General features: G+C 40.5%; 1 protein-coding gene across 3 annotated transcripts in view; it reads left to right on the top strand.

Annotated features, from left to right (window-relative positions):
* eIF2D (eukaryotic translation initiation factor 2D) overlaps positions 1-20,080 on the top strand; it is a 192,550-nt gene that overhangs the window by 99,501 nt on the left and 72,969 nt on the right. For all 3 annotated transcript variants that reach the window (XM_067089626.1, XM_067089625.1, XM_067089628.1), the window contains exons 6-8: positions 1,289-1,468; positions 1,657-1,835; positions 12,750-12,869. In XM_067089626.1, the coding sequence (XP_066945727.1) occupies positions 1,289-1,468; positions 1,657-1,835; positions 12,750-12,869 (479 nt within the window). The remainder of the gene's footprint in view (positions 1-1,288; positions 1,469-1,656; positions 1,836-12,749; positions 12,870-20,080) is intronic.

Here is a 20,080-nt window from a genome sequence, read left to right as displayed (position 1 = left end):
TTATGTAAAAATTAAATTTTTATGATAAAATGAAGTTTTATATATACTTGCCAAGTAATTACAGAATGGAAGCCCACATAAAGGCACAAACAAATTGAGGTTCTTTGCCAAGTTGTTCCTCTCTTTCCTGAAAGTGGGCGGGACTAGTTACCTACACCAAAACAAAAGATTGCTACCGCAAGTTTTCAAATTTTAGCTGCCGTGCTAGTTAGAAACTATAGGTATGTAATTGCTTTTTAAGTATATATAAAACTGTATTTTATCATAAAAATGTTATTTTGTAATTATTATTAAATCTGAAATATGTAATTATTATTCAATTTGAAATATTAATTTACCTCATCATTTAGTTTCAGAGAAATCTCTGCCAAATGACTTGCTTTTAAAAATATGTATAGTATAGTACTATACAGCATAGCCAAACAAAATGTAGCAGTTTGCCGAAGTGCTACCTTGCAAGATATGATAAATGCACAAAACTCATACAGCATTAAAAAACCAAAAATAGTTGTCTGCTTTAACACAAATTACAGAACACTGCCCACTTACTGTGCTCTCTCTCTCTCTCTCTCTCTCTCTCTCTCTCTCTCTCTCTCTCTCTCTCTCTCTCTCTCTCTCTCTCTCTCTCTCTCTCTCTCTGAGCATTTTTATTGACATTTATATAATGAACTACAGTATTGCATCCAATACTGAAATGTGGTGCTACGTGCATTCATTTTTCAGTCTGTGTAAGCATTGTATGAAGGTAAACTAGGCACTGATTATTGGTTTGCTGCTTTAATAAATGTAAAAGGATCTTAATTTATGTAAAACATCTAATACAGTATTTTAAAACCTTTAGACTTTCTGGTGCAAAGACTCATAATTGTTTATTTTGACTACTAATTCTACATGAGAGATTTGTCAGAGGGTTTTATCTCTGAAACAGAAATTGCTGGAAAATTGTGTTTGTCCACTGTAGTATATGGATTAATTTACTCCACATGGACCTCAATATTGGATTCATAAGTGAAAGAGGTATGAGAGTTTATGGTAAATTAGACTGTAGCTCATTAAGTTACAAGAGTTATGGGCATCAGTGGTGAATTAGATTTACTTGTGAAGTGATACAAGTATGAGAGTCTATAGTTAATTAGACTGTAGCCTTTGCTCTTTAAGGTGACTTATCTTTGTAATGTCCATATGTCCCCTAAGGAGTTTTCAGTGGTCTTTCTCACTGAGTAGCAGATAAAGGTAATGTTTAAAAGAATGTAGAATAAAATTGAAGTAAAATTTTTTCTATTTACAGAAGAAAGAATAGATGATAAGTTGAGGAGTGAGTCCAAGAATTCTGAAGAAGTGGCTGGAGACCCTGTAGAAAAAATCGTTGATGAAGTTAAAGATTTAAATATTGATGAAGTGGCTGGTGACAAAAGTGAGATGGCTCCTGATGATGACACAGCACAAGAGGAGATTCCACAAGCAAGTGGTAAAGAACAGTTCTACATTGGATATAGGCAAAAAGATTATTGAATTTCATGAACAATGTGACAGGTTTGGATGACTTTTTTTGTTATTTAGCACACTGCCTAATCAGAGTATTTCCTTTTGAAAAATATTGATTTACAGCATGAATCATTTTCTTCTGCTTAGCAGTTGTTTTCTATTAAATTATAGGACCAGAAGCCATGGATAAGCTGTTGTTACACTGTTTCTTAAAGGCATGGAAGACATCAGCAAAAAAAGTAGAGATTCCAATTTTAACTAGCAATTTCTACCGCCTTCATATGGTACCTGGGTGTCCTGATGGATCATCATTAGACATTAAAAAGTCATCGTATAAAAAGCTATCAAAGGTGGGTGTTGTTTAAGGTTACTTATTTGGGATGAATCTTACCTACTGTTAAAGTTAGCCTACATCTCCGCGCTGATAGGCGAGTTGGCATTCAAACAAAAGATTGAATGGCTCCCTGGATGACTGTCTGGTTCACCTGTTCTCCACCAGGTGTGTTTTGAATGTTTACGTTCTTGTCAGAATTCTCCTTGCTGCCATTGTGTATAGGCACTTGTTGGTATTTCTTGGCTTTTTTCTTCTACCACGGTACTGTACATTTATTTTTCTTACATGCCTCCACTGGAATCAAGGCTAAGAATGTCAGGTTCTGTAGGAATGATTACTTTGTTAGCAGAATGTTGATTTTTTAGGAGATGCACACTGTTTATGCCTGCTGCAGTGGTTTTAAGTGTGATCTTCAGAATAGTTGTGAGGAAGTAGAGATTTTTGAAGGACTTTCTGCTTAAGTTCATTAGTATAGGAAGAGAAGGGAAACAGTTAGATTGCAAAGCAATTAGGTCAGGTTACCAACCCATACTCAGTCTAGGCTTTTCCTTTCTTAATGCTTTAATTAGTACTGAGGCTTCCTCTTTAGCTCCACCTTCCACTCCCCTTTCTGTTCAGGAAAACCGTATTGAAAATTTAGAACAGGACATAAACCTTATTTTGGTCAATACAAGGTTTGTCCCCCCATTGTGCGATTATTTTTGTGCTCCCTCATAAGAGGTAAGGTTTCGGTGCCCTCGCCAGTCTGTAGCTTGAGCCTAGGACTGCCCTGTGACAGTTGGATTCTGAGGAAGAAGTTCTCTGCGAGGGAACCGGGTTGATTCTTGGAGCGATGTGGTTCTGTGCCCTCCATCACCTGCCTCTCCGTTTTTCACATTCATAGTCTCTTATAATTCATTAGCCAAAAGATCATCTTGGTAAACATTAATCTTTGCTAACTGATGAAGGTCAATTGGGTCTGGTGGAAGGACGCTCATTTCACTCTGTTTCCGTTAAATAGTTTTCTTAGGGCAGACGAACACGGAAGCAACCCTTGTACCGCTTGGGAAACATTAACCAAAACTTCATTCATTACTACACTTGGGTTTTCCATAGTCTCCTAACCTTGGGTTTTAATTTTTGTAATCGTCTTTGCCATTCTACTCATATTGGTGAAGAGTCATGGGTGTGAGTATTTATGAATTTCACTGTTTCCAAATCTTGTGTGGATTCTGGCTTTGCATATGCTGAGTTGTTCACATCGCCAGAATGCCACATCTCTGTTGGTTTTACTAAATTTATCAAAATTGAACAAATATCCATTTTATGAAAACTTCTCTTTGTCTCGCTGACCTAAAACTCCCTCCATTGTAAAGGACTTTTTGGCATAATTTAAAACTGAAGTTACCAGCATCGAAAGGTTATTAATTACTTGTGTTATAGTTTAAGTTGACAAATAGTTGAGTTGGTAATTGGGTCATTTTTGGGTAATTCGGTAATTATTGTTGTTATTTACTGTGTTTTAAATGAAGGTGTCTTTCAGTGAATTTTGAATGCATAAGTACATTGAGGTGAGTTGGGCCGGTAATGAATTTGCTGGCGATGGGCTGGGCCAGTGATGAGTGGGCAGCGATGAGTCATACAATAGACTCCCTAGTATGAGCTTGTTAGTACTGATAGGACTACTTATACAGGCAGTCTCCAGTTATCGGCGGGGATTCTGTTCTGACGGCTTGACGATAAGCGAAAATTGCAGAGAACCAAAAAGTGCCAATTTTCGGGGCTTATCGGTGCCGATAAGTGCCGAAAATCGCTGATTTTTGGTTATTTGCACCTCTGTTAGGTATGTATTGGCGCCATTACGCAATTATCGGCGCCAGTAAGTGGAAATCGGCACATATTGGCTCCGAAAATTGCTGATTTACGTCGCAAGACAAGCCCTTATGTATATGTATATTATATATATATATACAGTAATACTTCGATCTTACACGATTCGAGTTGCGCGAATTCACACACACACGAACTTTTCACTGGAACCTAACTAATGGGCATACGCGATTTTTTCACAGACGCACGAAATTCTCGAGAAACCCTGCAGAAGTGGGTGTTTAATTTTTGAAGTAATTTACAAGTTTTCATGCTTTATGTGTAAAATCTGTATGAAAAATGCATTTCATTCTTTTATGTGTAAAATCTGTATGAAAAATGCATTTCATGCTTTTTATGTAAAATCTGTATGAAAATGCATTTCATGTTTTAATGTGCAAAATATCTATGAAAAATGCATTTCATGCTTTCATGTGTAAAATTTCTATGAAAAATGCATTTCATGCTTTCATGTGTAAAATCTGTATCGAAAATGTATTATTTTTATTTTTGTACATGCATAAATATGATGCAAAGGTAATTTCAGCACATTCACTTAGTGAACTTTTACAAGATGTGATACCCATTTGCAAAGTTACTGCACTTTTCAAAGATGATACCCTTGCAGAAAATGCTTGTTTAATGTTTGAAGTACATTTATAAGTTTTCATGCTTTTAACTGTAAAATCGATATGGAAAATTTAGATTTATATTTCTGTACATAAATATCATACAAGTGTTATGTCCATTTGCAAAGTCTTTGTCACAAGGACTTTACATGACCTTGAGATGAGGTTGTTCGGTCGTGCTCATTTGATAAAATGAATTTGTTAATGTAATATCAGAGATGTAACAAAGAGTTGTATAAGTGTCATTCTTTGAAAATTACTCTGTTCACCTTGGAGAAAAGTGCTGGTGCAATCTGTATGTGCATGTAATTACAGCACATTCAGTTGGTGTACTTTTACAAGATGTGATACCCTTAGTTACTGCATTTTTCAAAGATGATACCCCTGTAGAAAGTGTGTTTAATTTTTAAGTTTTCATGTTTTTAGGTGTAAAATCAGAATGGAAAATTTGTATTTATATATTTGCGCATAAATACGAAACAAAAGCAGTACAGTTACTTTATTACAGTATCTCTCTCTCTCTCTCTCTCTCTCTCTCTCTCTCTCTCTCTCTCTCTCTCTCATTCTCTAGTTCTCTCTCAAACAGTTAGCGCTCAAACATACTTTTACAACTTATTATTTCTCTGTACGTCATTACTTATACAGTATATAATTTTAAATTGATTGAATTTTACCTGTACTGTACTACTTTCTCCGAACATTATGTACATGTTTTCGATATTTTATGGAATTGTACTTTTGTAGACTGACACATGACGCTTTGCCTAGTGACGCAAAGAAAACGGCTTTCACTCTAGGTGACAAAGAAAACGGCATCCCATGAATTAGGGGTAACATTAGTATATGTATGCACCTACTGTAAATGCGCTATTATGAAACTGTGCAGTACTCAGTTTTTACGTCAACCATTTACTGTATTCCTTTTTTAAGGGTAATAAGCTAAATTTTAAATAAAATTACACTAACTTTATTTCATTTAAAAGTTAGCTTAATACTTTGGGAGCATGATTAGGTTCATATTTAGCACTTAAACTCTGGGAATAAACATGTATTAGCATTTTTAAAGACCATGCCAAACTTTGGTATATAATTATGAAAATTCACCTTGCACAAGGGGCTCCGGAACCTAACTCCGTAATTTGAGGAGTATGACTGTATATATATATATATATATATATATATTATATATATATATATATAATTTATATAATATATGACTGTATATATATATATATATATATATATATATATATATATATATATATATATATATATATATATATATATATATATATATATATATATATATATATATATATATATATATATATATATATATATATATATATATATATATATATATATATATATATATATATATATATATATATATATATATATATATATATATATATATTATATATATATTTATATATATATATATATATATATATATATATATATATATATATATATATATATATATATATAATATATATATATATATATATATATATATATATATATATATATACTTATATACATATACATAATATATATATATATATATATATATATATATATATATATATATATATATATATATATATATATATATATATATATATATATATATATATATATATATAATATATATATATATATATATATATATATATATATATATATATATATATATATATATATATATATATATATATACATATACATATATATATATATATATATATATATATATATATATATATATATATATATATATATATATATATATATATATATATATATATATATATATATATATATATATATATATATATATATATATATATATAATCATGAAGCTACAAATGTTGCTGAATATCAAATTCACGCTACCTCAGAAGGGAATATCCCGTTGGGGAATTATCACTGAAGGGGAATTTATGAGTGATAAATGGGTTGGTACTGCCGTGTTGTGATCCCTCGTCACAGGTACTTATCCAGCAACTACAGTCGACGTTCTACCACTGAACTATCAAGAGAGGTATAAGTCAGTGCAGAGTCTGTTGTACTTGTTTCCCCGTCATGAGCGGGGAAATTGTACTTAGCCTCGGCATTAACCCACCTCTGCCATGATAGTTCATTGGTACATTTGGAACACACAGTTCTTATTATGAAATTTTTTATCACACTGTGACTTATATACAATCATGAAGCTACAAATGTCGCTTAATATCAAATTCATGCTACCTCAGGAATATCCCTGATGGGGAATTATCACTGAAGGGGAATTTATAAGTGCTAAACGGATTGGTACTGCCAGGTCGTGATCCCTCGTCACAGGTAGTTATCCAGCAACTCCAGTTGACGTTCTACCACTAAGCTATCAAGAGAGGTATAAGTCAATGCTAAGTCTGCTGTACTTGTTTCCCGTCATGAGCGGGGAAATTGTACTTAGCCTCAGCATTAACCCACCTCCGCCATGATAGTTCATTGGTACATTTGGAACACGAAGCTCATGTTATGAAATTTTTTATCACACCGTGATTTATATACAGTCATGAAGCTACAAATGTTGATTAACCCTTAAACGCCTGTTGGACGTTTCAAACGTTGTCCAAAATTGTCTGTCGAATGCCGAGTGGACGTTGCAAACGTCGAATGAAAATGCTTTTTATAAATATTCTGCGGAAAAATAATTGTAGGCCTAGTTTGTGGAAGATTTCAAATCCCGCGCCTCGGCGGATGCTGGGAGTTCACGGATCCAGCTGTTGTTTTGTTTCTGAGCGTCACCGAGATGCGCATGCGCGAATTTCCCCCATCTCGCATCAGAGAGCATCAGAGCAGCACCTTGCGGGAGCGATATTTTGACGCAGAAGTGTTTTGTTGAACTTTTGCGAGTGTTAGAGTATTCGTGCTGCAACAGAACGTTTGCAGAGATGTCACAAAGGCGTCAGGACCGTGAAAGGCGCATACTGCCTGTCAGAAGTGAGCGTGTGAGGCGAGTTTTAGACTGGGATGCTGGAGAAGGACCCAGCATCCAAAGTGAATTTTAACATTCAGTCAACTTTGACTCGACCAAAATGATAGAAAAATGCATCCGTAAGCCATAATTATTACATTCGAGTAACAATCAATCATTTACCTTCATTTTGCAACAAACGGAAAGTCTCTAGCACATTATTTAGATTTTTGGTGAATTTAAAAAAAAAAAAAAATTTTCCTTAGCTCATCCTGCATCACTCCGCTGAAAATCCTGTCATTTCTTGTGTCAGCTTGCGTAATTTTTTCCCGTTTCATATTATTCATTACATAAAGTGTTATACATCAAAATGTGTGCAATTTCATGTAGAATACAACAAAAATATATAATTCCTTTAGCTCTTCACAGTTTTTAATATTTTCACTGAAATCACGATAACTGACAAAATTTTAACATTCGGTCAACTTTGACTCGACCAAAATGATCGAAAAACGCATCCGTAAGCCATAATTATTACATTCGAGTAACGATCAATCATTTACGTTCATTTTGCAACAAACGGAAAGTCTCTAGCACAATATGTAGATTTTTGGTGAATTTAAAAAAAAAAATTTTTCCTTCGCTCCGCGCGCAGACTCGCTGAAAATCCTGTCATTTCTTGCGTCAGCTTGTTTCATATTATTCGTAATTTTCAAAATGTGCGCAATTTCATAGAATGCAACAAAAATATATCATTCCTTTAGCTCTTCACAGTTTTTTTATATTTACATCGAAATAACGATAAATAGAAAAAATCAACCTTCGGTCAACTTTAACTCGATCGAAATGGTTCAAAAGTGCAATTTTAAGCTAAAAAACTTACACCCTAGTAATATTCAATCAATTTCCTTCATTTTGGCACAATTGGAAAGTCTCTAGCACAATATTTTGATTTTTGGTGAATTTTTGAAAAAAACTTTTTTTACGTCCCGCACGTTCTTAATTCATGCATCATATTGTGATAGTATTTTCTCTGTGTTGCTTTAATCATTTTACAATCGTTATATACCTAAATCATCGCAATTTAGTGTACAATACAACTAAAAAAAATTAACTCATTAGCTTCAACTGTTTTCCTTACAGCGCGACTTGTATACAATTATATACGAGTTTTTTTTTTCGCTGTCATATATTCCAATATTTATATATGATAATGATATTTTTTTTTATTTCTGATGGTTGCATACTAAACTTCAGGCAATGAGAAAAAAAAGAGCCAAAAATGAACTCTTAATCTTGAAAACTAAGGGCGCTGTGATTTTTTGAAAAAAAAATTTTTTCCGCTTTGGTGCTACCTCTCGGAGGCCGCCGGCATACGGGAGACGTTTTTGAAAATAGGGCTTCAGCGTTAAAGGGTTAATATCAAATTCACGCTACCTCGGGAAAATCCCCGATGGTGAATTATCAGCGAAGGGGAATTTATAAGTGATAAATGGATTGGTACTGCCAGGTCGCGATCCCTCATCACAGGTACTTATCCAGCAACTCCAGTCGACGTTCTACCACTGAGCTATCAAGACGAGGGATCGCGACCCATCAGTACCAATCCATTTATCACTTATAAATTCTCCTTCAGTGATAATTCCCCATCGGGGATATTCCTGAGGTAGCATGAATTTGATATTAAGTGACATTTGTAGCTTCATGATTGTATATAAATCACGGTGTGATAAAAAATTTCATAATAAGAGCTGCGTGTTCCAAACGTACCAATGAACTATCATGGCAGAGGTGGGTTAATGCTCGTGACGGGGAAACAAGTACAGCAGACTCAGCACTGACTTATACCTCTCTTGATAGCTCAGTGGTAGACTGTTGACTGGAGTTGCTGGATAAGTACCTGTGATGAGGGATTGCGACCCGGCAGTACCAATCCATTTATCACTTATAAGTTCCCCTTCGGTAATAATTTCCCATCGGATATTCCCGAGGTAGCGTGAATTTGATACTAAGCGACATTTGTAGCTTCATGATTGTATATAAATCATGGTGAAATAAAAATAATATATATATATATATATATATATATATATATATATATATATATATATATATATATATATATATATATATATATATATATATATATATATATATACACAGTAAACCCCCATATTCATGGCGTTCTCATGGTTCGCGGACTCACGCATTCGCGGGTTTCTCAGTGGAACATATCTAGTCATCATTCGCGGAAAATTTGCCCATTCGCGGTATTTTTCACTGAGAAATATTCACTAATTACTGTATTTTTATATAATTTTCATGAACAAATGCACTTTTTATGATAAAACTATTAAAATACTCAAGTATAAGCATTTTTACAGGGTTTTTCTTGGTTTAAGCTATCAGAATGGGCTGTTCTAAGTGCTTTTAGAGTGGTTTTAAGCATTTGCGGATTTGACCTATTCGCGGGGGGGTGTGGGACGCATCCCCCGCGAATACGGGTGGTTCACTGTATATATATAAGCGAATCCCACAGGAAAAAGACAGGCAGAAGTTCAGTAGTACCAAGCGCTTTCACGTTTATTGACGATGCGTCAATAAACGTGAAAGCACTTGGTACTACTGAACTTCTGCCTGTCTTTTTCCTGTGGGATTCGCTTATACACTGAAGTCACGTGCATCTACTGTGATTTTTTAAGCATACATATATATATATATTTCAACACCTTAATTTGTTTACCATGGTTAGAGTAAAAATGAATATATGACAGATTATTAATGGATTTCCTGTATACTTTAAAACAAAAATTGGTGTTATTTCTAATAGCTAAGACATCCAAAAATGGTATACAATTATTTTCTTCATATTCTGTTGCAAATTTTATGGATGGTACAAGATTATTAATTGTTTGCAAGAAATCAGGAATACTTACATTTTCTTTTACTATACAAAAACACCTTAGAGAATAGATTTCTTGGAATAAGTCTAGACTCGAAGAATTCCATGTAAATATTAGAGAAAAGTGTCGAAAGAGGGCTCCCCATAGCCATACCAAATATTTGTTCATAAAAATTTCCATTGAAAGTGAATTTACAGTTTTTTTATATAAAGGGATATCAAATTGATAACAACATTGGTCGGTAATTCTAGATTATACAAGTCCAAATGTTGTGATAAATATTACAGTAAGTCATCAGTAGGGACTTTAGTAAATAAAGATGTCATATCAACTGAGTTTTGTAAATGGAAATATGAAATAGTACCCAGGATAGGTGGTAGCAGTTGAACTAGACATTTAGAAAGTTTATAACTGATAGAACAGGTTAGTACAGGTTTTATTTTGGAATTGAAACTTTTTATAACATAAGCTAATGGGTCTTTCCGTAGTTTTTTGTAAGTGCTAGAATCAGATAAGTTTTACATTTTTTCAGCATAGTTAATTTGATCCATTACTGTATTACCAAACAATTGGATTTGTCGGCTTTAGTAATGTGCAAACTTTTGTCGCTCTTCGTTTACAGATGCAAGTCATGAAACAAAGAAAAACAAAAGTTTGCACATGCAGGAGAATAAGTGATAAACAGAGAATAAGCTATCCTAAATGGACTCCCAGTTGTACGACTACCGTGTTTGACAATAATTCCGTTTTGAGTGTTTTATACAAGGGAAAAGGGTACCTTCAGCTCTTAGTTAAAATCCCCAGTGTGAAAGTAAAACAAGAGAATGATTCCCTTATGTGATACCACCAACTTGGCCCATATCAATTATGGTCGAGTATCCCGTAGAAAAAGGGGATGTATGTACAGTGGTTTAATGAAAAACCCCAGATTGCTAGCGAAGGATCCCTCAATGTTTATAGCACTAGACAAGACTGATGATAGTTTTCCACCTCCTCTAGTGACATGTGTGAATGCCAAGAATTAATTTGAAACAGGGTGACCCTTGAGTGCTTAGAATTATTGAACAGTAAACCCCCCATATTTGCAAATAGCGAAAATCCGCGAATATTAAAACACCTCTAAAAACACTTAGAACTGCCTGTTTTGATAGTTTAAATATAAAACTAAAAATGCTTATACCTGAGTATTTTAATAGTTTTATCAGAAAAAGTGTATTTAGTCATAAAAGTAATATGAAAATATAGTAATTAGTGAATATTTCTTAGTGAAAAATACCGCAAATGGGCGAATTTTCCGCGAATAATGGGTAGATACGTTCCACAGAGAAATCCGTGAATAAGTGAGTCTGCAAATATTGAGACCACAAATACAGGGGATTTACTGTAATGTGAGAGGAGAAGCTAAAACTTAGACTCCTCCTCTGAGAGGTCAGGCTTAACAGTTGGACCAATTGGGATGCCAAGCTTAACAGTGCCAACCTTCAAGGGCATGCTAAAGAAGGCCTTTGACGAATGCTTAAACCAAGATGCCTAAGGCACACCCCAAGGGCTGAATAGAACAGAAGAAGGTGTTAAAAAAGGGGGGGTCACAGCTAGTTATCAATAGGGATTCTATAGAACACACCTCTAAAGTTGAAATGTAACAAATAGGAAGGGGTACTAAAACCAGGGGTCAGTGAATATAAGCAAAAACACAAGAACAGAGAGGGAGAAAAAGAGAAAAGAGAAGGCACAAAGATAAGAGAGGAGTGTGAGTGGTCTGTGGAGGTGACACTGAGAGCCTCAAGGGTTTGTGGACTTATATAAAATTTCGTGAGTGCCCAGAGTCTAATAAGAGATAAATCTGAAGACTAAGTTTCAGACTTATAAAAGTTATAAAGTGCCGTATTAAGATAAAGACTCTGTCATTTACAGCCACCCATATACAAGGTGGAAGAAAGCTTATAAGAACGGGTAAACAAAATAAATTAATTTTAGGGAAACATATTTTTCATTTTAAACGTAGAGTTTTAAATACTTGTGAAACTCCAAGAAAGCTCACAATTTAACCACATAAGTTGAGTGCAACAAGCGAATTGTTTCTACGAAGACAAAGCCCACACTACCAAAAGAAGAGTCCTATTGTTCCCTACAACATATGTAATAATCACATAGATGGAATAAAACTGAAAATGTAAGAGGTAAGGTAAGTTTAATAAAACCAAAGAAGAATGGAATATGTCACAAAAACATAAAACACACAAGCTACAACATATGTATGTAGGCCTAGACTTTGGACCAGAGCGTATGGACAGCAATTACTGCTGCGTACATCATACTTAGTTTGTATATTTTTTATAGATATTATAAGAAGAAACAATAGATATGAAAGGTGCTAAGACATAAAAAAAGAAATTAAAGCAAAGACATTGATGGGTAACACACATGGACAAGAAGCTGAGTTATTTATGTATGCATCATTTGTGCCATCCTTCAGTGAAGAGAATGATTTAATTTATAATGTGTATCACATTAAAAATTTTTTTACCTTGCACTGCTTTTTTATTCCAAGTCTGTTCTTCATGTGTTTCACTTTATTTTTACAGTTCCTAAATGCAATGGCCAAGAACAACATAATTTCAGTGAAAGAATTTCCAAAAGGTATTGAAAATATCACCTTCGTTAACTGGGATCACGAGGACATCAAAAACTTTATTGTTGACAAGGTAAGTGTAAATATGTATGTACTGAATTAAAAAGCAGTTTCTAGTTGTATTCATGCAGAGGTGCCAGGCTTGAAAGGGGTTTCAGTTCTGTGGGAATGGTTCTTTGGCACTCCTTGTTAATTAGGTGGTACCTGTCCCACATGAATTGGGTAGCTGATTATGAAAGGTGATGGTCCTTTACCATAATCTTAATGACTGCCTGACTGGGGTTGGCTCGGGTATTGCCTTTTTAGGCATCTCATGGAAAACCTTGTCAATGATGTCATTCTAGTGAAGTGTTGCTATTGTAGCAGGTTTCATGATATTTGTAGGAAGAAAGAATGTCTCTTATTTATGTTGAGGAATGGCTTTTCTTGTGGATTACAAATCTCCTTTAGGATGTATAGGTGTCAGCTGCCCTGTATGTTGCTGGTGATGCATATATTAGATATCAAAACTTGGTATTTCTCACATTCTACCCTTTGGTGAGAGAGAGAGAGAGAGAGAGAGAGAGAGAGAGAGATTTCAGTATACAGTACGTATCCTTTGTAGTGGTTGGCTTGTAAGGTGTCAAAGAAACGAGCAGGTAAAAGTTACTGGTACATTATTACAGATCCAGGCAGTTTATATAGCGGCCGACTGACGCCGGCCCGCGAGAGACAATGGACTTGACTGTGACCTGAGGTCGAAACAATAAACAATAATATGCAGTGAACGAGTACAAATTACAATACAAAACATACAGAACTACAATATGGATACAGTCTTGATGCCTGTGAATGAAGAAACATGTGATACACAATGTGTGACATTTGTATAAATACGCATAAAGTAAAAATGATTAAAAATGCATGACCTGGCACGTTTTAGGCGTGACTAATTGAGTTTGAAGAAAATGGGAAGTCACCAAAGAAAACATGCTCAGCGGAGACTTAATTAATGGCGCCGCGAAACACTACGCTGGCGCCGATGTGGTGACTTTACAAATACTCCCCAAGACGAGGGACGCGTCTGACTAATCCCTGTATCTGCTGGGGACGCTGAAGGTGCCGCGGCTCCTTGAAGATAACGGAGGGTCTCCCGCCTGTGAGGCTGCTGGTTGGGCGGTCCCTTCCTGTGGCGGCCGTGCCTGCCTGCGGGGCGTGCTGGAGTGCGGTTGGGCGGAAGGGGTGCTGTGTCGCTGTCGGGACTCTCCGACAGAAAGGCGGGCTTTAAGCGGTCTATTGAAACCCAGTCGTCCTTGCCAGGGAGTGCCAGCTGGAACGCCTTGCTGTTTCGTTCCAGCACGCGGAAGGGTCTCCTGTAGGGCTTGGTTAGTGGTGGACGGACGGCGTCGACTCTGACGAAGACGTGGGTGGCGGATGACAGCTGTGGCGGCATGAAGGTGGTTGCTTTGTCGATGTATGAGCACCTGCAAGGGGCGAACTTGCCGGCCACGTCGCGAAGCCTCTGCAGTGATGGGGAGTGGCGTCACGAGCTCTCCCGGCACCACGAGGGGTTCCCCATAGGTTTGTTCAGCTGCAGATGGGGTGCCGTCGGCTCTGGGGGCGGTTCTCAACCCGAGGAGGACCCACGGCAGCTGATGTTTCCAGTCCTCGGCGGTGCAGCGGGCCATGAGGGATGACTTTAGGGACCTGTGGAACCGTTCGACCAGGCCGTTGGCCGCTGGGTTTACGCTGTGGTGGTGTGGTGCGTGGTTCCCAGCAGTTGAGCCAGGGCAGACCACAACTCGGAGGAAGTCGGTTGTGATGTGGTCCGGGACGCCGGCGGCTAACCCAACTGGAGAGCAGGGCCTCGGCGCACGCGCTGGCGGTGGCTTCTTGCATGGGTGTGGCCGGGCCACCTTGTCGAACGGTCTACCACCGTCAGGAGGTATCTGGATCCGCCTGATGGGGAAGGGGCCCGACGACGTCGATGTGGATGTGGCTGAAGCGGCGCCCTGGCTGTGGGAACTTCGCCTACCCCGACTGCGTGTGACGACCCACCTTTCTGGTCTGGCACTGCAGGCACTGTTTGCCCAGGCCGTGGCGTCCTTTTTGCTCCCCATGCCAGATGAACTTTTTGAAAGCAGTTTGGCCGTGGTCCTGCCGGAGGGGTGTGAGAGGCCGTGAATTATGTCGAATACCTGGCGGTGGCGTGAGGCTGGAACCAAAGGGCGGGGCTGACCTGTGCTGATATCGCAGAGCAGGCTGGGGCCTTCGGGGGCGAGGGTCACGTGGCGCCACTTGAGGGACGTGATGGCGGTGCGGTATGCTGGGGTTTCTGGGTCAGCGGCCTGTTCTCTGGCAAGGTCCTGGTAATCTACACCAAGCTGCACTGCGTTCAACTCGACTCTGGAGGGCGTCTGCTACGGGATTTTTCTTGCCGGGAGGTACTGACTGAACAGGTAAATTCGGCTATGGCTGAGAGGTGGCGCTGCTGTCTGAAGACCATGCGTCCCCCTGCTTTGTGAAGGCGTGAACCAGTGGCTGATGGTCTGTGAAGATTGTGGGCGTCCTCCAGGAGGAACTTGAAGTGCCGAACTGCGCGGTACATCGCGCAGAGTTCCCTGTCGAAGGTGCTGTAGCGGGTCTCCTGGGATTGAACTTCTTGCTGAAGAAGGCGATGGGCTGGGGGCGCCGTTGATGATTTGCTCCAGAACAGCACCGCAGGCGACGTTACTGGCGTCTGTCGTCAGCTGGAGGGGGGCCTTGGGATCCTGGTGTGCCAAGGCGGTTGCCTTGGTGAGGGCGGCCTTCGTCAGGGAAAAGGCCTGCTGCTGGCTGGGTCCCCAAGACAGGGACTTGGTTGGCCTTTTAGGACTTCCGTCAGGGGCCGTGGTGTGCGCGATCCCGGGATGAACCGCCTGTAGAAGTTTACCATCCCAAGGAACTCCTGGACGGCCTTGATGGAGGTGGGTGTCGGGAACCTGGCTCACGGCTGCTACTTTCGATGTAAGAGGGCGGACGCCTGTTGGAGACACCTCGTGACCCAGGAATTCTGCTTTCTGGACGCCGAAGGTACACTTGTCAAAACGGACGACGAGGCCGTTCTCTTGAGGCGCTGGAGGACTGCCCTGATGTGTCTCTGGTGTTCGCTGTGAGACCTGGAAAATATGAGAATGTGTCGACGTAGCAGACGCGCAGAACTTTAGGTCCCCAGGATGCTGTCCATGAGCCGCTGGAAGGTGGCCCGGCGTTCCTCAGCCCGAAGGTGGAGAAGGCGAACACATAGGACCCGAAGGGCGTGATGATGGCTGTATTTGGTATGTCCTCTGGCGCAACAGGTACCTGGAAATAAGATTTAAGAAGGTCCAATTTAGTGAATATTTTGGCCCCGTGAAAGGAGGCCGTGAGGTCCTGCATGTTGGGTAGAGGGTAGTGGTCGGGCTCTGTTGCAATGTTGAGCCGCCTGTAGTCGCCGCAGGGTCTCCAGGAGCCGTCCGGTTTCTGCACCATGTGGAGGGGGAGGCCCATGGACTGGAGGCTTTCCTGCAGATGCCCATCCGCTCCATCTCCGCGAATGCTTTTTTCGCCTCCTGAAGGTGCTGAGGGGAAGCCTGCGGAACCGCATGTGTCGGGGCCCTTTAGTCGTTATATGGTGGTATATGCCGTGCTTGGCTGGGGCCCCGGGGACTTGGCGGCTCGGGCTTAAATACCTCAGGGAACTCCGACAGTAGGTGTGCATACTGGTGGGGGCGACGGGCGCTGATGGTGGGTCTGGGTCCTGCTGTTAACGGGAGAGACCGGCAGGAGTCGGTATCGAGGAGGCGCTGCGCCTCACGCCGACTCAGCAGGCCGGTGCGCCAGAAAATCGGCCCCCAGGAGTGGGGTTCCCACGTTCGCGGACGATGAAGTCCCAGGAGTAACTCTGGCCAAGGATGGAGATCGACAGGAGCCTGGTGCCGTGGGAGAGGATGGGGTTCCGTTGGCGGCCGTCAGGAAAGCGGCCGGGTCTGGTGTCTGGTTGCGGTCCTCTCTGGATGCTGGGAAGACCAATTTAAAGGCCCCTATGTCGACCAGCATTATTCTGCCGGAGACGGTGTCGCGGACATAAAACCTACTGTTTTGAGGCCCTGGGTTCTTCGGCTGCCATGGCGGCCTGTCCTGCTGGCGCCGCCACCCCGCGTTTTTGAACGGGCGAATGAGCAGGGCGGCAGGCAGTTTCGGGCGTCCTTTCCGAACCACTTGTGGTAGCGACAGAAGCCCGGGACCTCCATCTGCTGTGGTTCGGTGGGGCGTCTGTTGGCGATGGCGTTGACGGGCTGCTCTACATCCTCTTCAGGCTGGGCCGGAGCTGACCGGCTGTGTGGCGGTTTTAGCCGCTGTGAAGCCTTGACGGAGTCTGTGAGATGTTGCGCCGTCTCTATGAGGTCCTCGATAGGTATGGTGTATGGGTGAGCGATCTGGTTGCGTACCTCCTGGAGGAGTTGGCGAAGGTAGATTTCCTGTGCGAAGCTTATCTCCTGCCGCTTCTTTGTGCCACCCAAGTCTGGTAGTGACAGGAGATCTACGACCACGCTCCAAGCGTCTCTTGAATTGAGGTCGTGGCGTGGGTTTATGGCAAGGTCGATAGCACGGGCAGCCCGCTCGGCAATGGGCAGGGAGCAAGCTTCGAGGAGGAACTTTTTTGTGGTGCTGTATGTGAGGGTGTGTGTTTCGGGTACTCGCGAGATGAGTTTTCTGTACACGTCCTCCGGAAGGGTGTTGAGCACTGTGTCGGCCTGTAGGATTTCGTCCGTCAGGTCCGCGATTCTGAAGTGACTCTCCACCCTGCGCAGCCACATCAATGGGTTCCCCTGCATAAACGGCGGCAGTTTTATGGTGAGGGCGGCCCGCGATTGTGTTGCCCGGCCGTCGTGTGTTCGGAGCGCTGGTGTGGAGTTGCGGGAGGGCCTCGATGCAGGGGCGGGCGCGGGTGTGATGGGAGGTAGGTAAACCTCCGAGTCCGCTGGGTCGCGTTTAACTGCATGAAGGAGGGATATCCGCGTCCATGCTCGCTCCTTTGACCCCTTACTGGAGTGGGGTACTCGCGTCAGTACGCACTTTGCGTGCGCCGTGTGGTTCCGCTAGTGACGCTGGTGGGGTGCGCCGGCGAGTCAGCACGCTCAAACGCTGGTTACAGCGCCGTGTTTAGGCCGCTAAGAGCGTTTTGGAGAAATCCTGGAGCCAAGACTAAGTCGCTGTGTCGGTCCGCTAATGGCTCCGGGATACTCCTGGGGTCACCACTGTAAGGTGTCAAAGAAATGAGCAGGTAAAAGTTACTGCTACTTTATTACAGATCCAGGCAGTTTATATAGTGGCCGACTGACGCCGGCCCGCGAGAGACAATGGACTTGACTGTGACCTGAGGTCGAAACAATAAACAATAATATGCAGTGAACGAGTACAAATTACAATACAAAACATACAGAACTACAATATGGATACAGTCTTGATGCCTGTGAATGAAGAAACATGTGATACACAATGTGTGACATTTGTATAAATACGCATAAAGTAAAAATGATTAAAAATGCATGACCTGGCACGTTTTAGGCGTGACTAATTGAGTTTGAAGAAAATGGGAAGTCACCAAAGAAAACATGCTCAGCGGAGGCTTAATTAATGGCGCCGCCGAAACACTACGCTGGCGCCGATGTGGTGACTTTACAGGCTATGCTGACCACCCAAACCTTGCTGTCAGGGTACTTGACATATTTAACAGGTTCACCCTCCCCTGTGATCTCCGAAACTCATGAAAAAAGATTGGGTGTGAAATTTGTTTGTTTAAATTTTTTCATTTACTATAGAAATGCATAAATGTTGTAATTTCAGTATATTATTATTATTAATATATTTGAAAATTAGTACTTATTATTAGGTAAATTATTTAATTATTTATTTATCATAACAAACAAATATTCTCTCTTCTCAGGAAGAGAGAGAGAGAGAGAGAGAGAGAGAGAGAGAGAGAGAGAGAGAGAGAGAGAGAGAGAGAGAGAGAGAAACTGAAATAGGATGGAAGAAAGAGAGAGGGAAAACATCACTTATTATTTCATCTAATTACACAGTATTTAATCTTACAGTATTATTATTATTAGTATTTATTTATTTTTTTTTTTTTTGTCTATCACAGTCATCCTATTTGACTGGGTGGTTTTTATAGTGTGGGGTTCTGGGTTGCATCCTGCCTCCGTAGGAGTCCTTCACTTTTCTCACTACTGTATGTGCGCTGTTTCTAGTAGCACACTTTTCTGCATTAGTCCTGGAGCTACTTCAGCATCTAGTTTTTCCAGATTCCTTCTCAGGGATCTTGGGATCGTGCCTAGTGTTCCTATGATTATGGGTACAATTTCCTCCTCTTGATTTTGTCAATCAACGTCACGTCTGGTCTATTGGCACGTATCACCCTATCTGTTCTGATACCATAGTCCCAGAGGATCTTTACCTGATCGTTTTCTATCACTCCCTCAGGTTGGTGTTCGTACCACTTATTACTGCAAGCTAGCTGGTGTCTCTTGCACAGGCTCCAGTGGAGGGCTTTTGCTACTGAACCATACCTCTTTTTGTACTGGTTCTGTGCAAGCACCGGGCATTTGCTTGCTATGTGGTTTATGGTCTCGTCTTTCATATTGCCCTTTCTGCATATGAGTGAGATGTTATTTCCATCAATTGTTCTTTGGACATATCTGGTTCTTAGTGCTTGATCTTGTGCTGCTGCTAGCATTCCTTGTTTCCTTCTTGAAGTCTCCCCTCTGTAGCCATTGCCATGTTTCATCGCTGGCCAGTTCTTTTGTCTTGTCGCATGTATTGTCCATGCATTGGTTTGTTGTGTCATTCCTCTGTTCTGTTTTTCATTCTCCTGTCTCTGTATATTTCTGAGTCTTCGTCTGCTTTTATCAGTCCTTCTTCCCATGCACTCCTTAGCCACTCGTCTTCACTGGTTTTCAGATAATACCCCAGTGCTCTTCTCTCGATGTTGATGCAGTCCTCTATACTTAATAGCCCTCTCCCCCCCTTCCTTTCATGTTATGTATAGTCTGTCTGTATCTGCTCTTGGGTGTAGTGCTTTGTGTATTGTCATGTGTTGTCTAGTTTTCTGGTCTATACTGCGGAGTTCAGTCTTTGTCCACTCCACTACTCCTGCGCTGCATCTGATTACTAGTACTGCCGATGTGTTTATGGCTTTCATTATGTTTCTGGTGTTGAGTTTTGACTTGAGTATCTCCTTAAGTCTGCATATATTCGTTCCTGATTGTGTCCTTCATCTCT

This window comes from Macrobrachium rosenbergii, chromosome 46, assembly GCF_040412425.1.
Source record: "Macrobrachium rosenbergii isolate ZJJX-2024 chromosome 46, ASM4041242v1, whole genome shotgun sequence".
Taxonomy (NCBI): domain Eukaryota; kingdom Metazoa; phylum Arthropoda; class Malacostraca; order Decapoda; family Palaemonidae; genus Macrobrachium; species Macrobrachium rosenbergii.
This window is presented reverse-complemented; position numbering and strand designations above follow the sequence as displayed.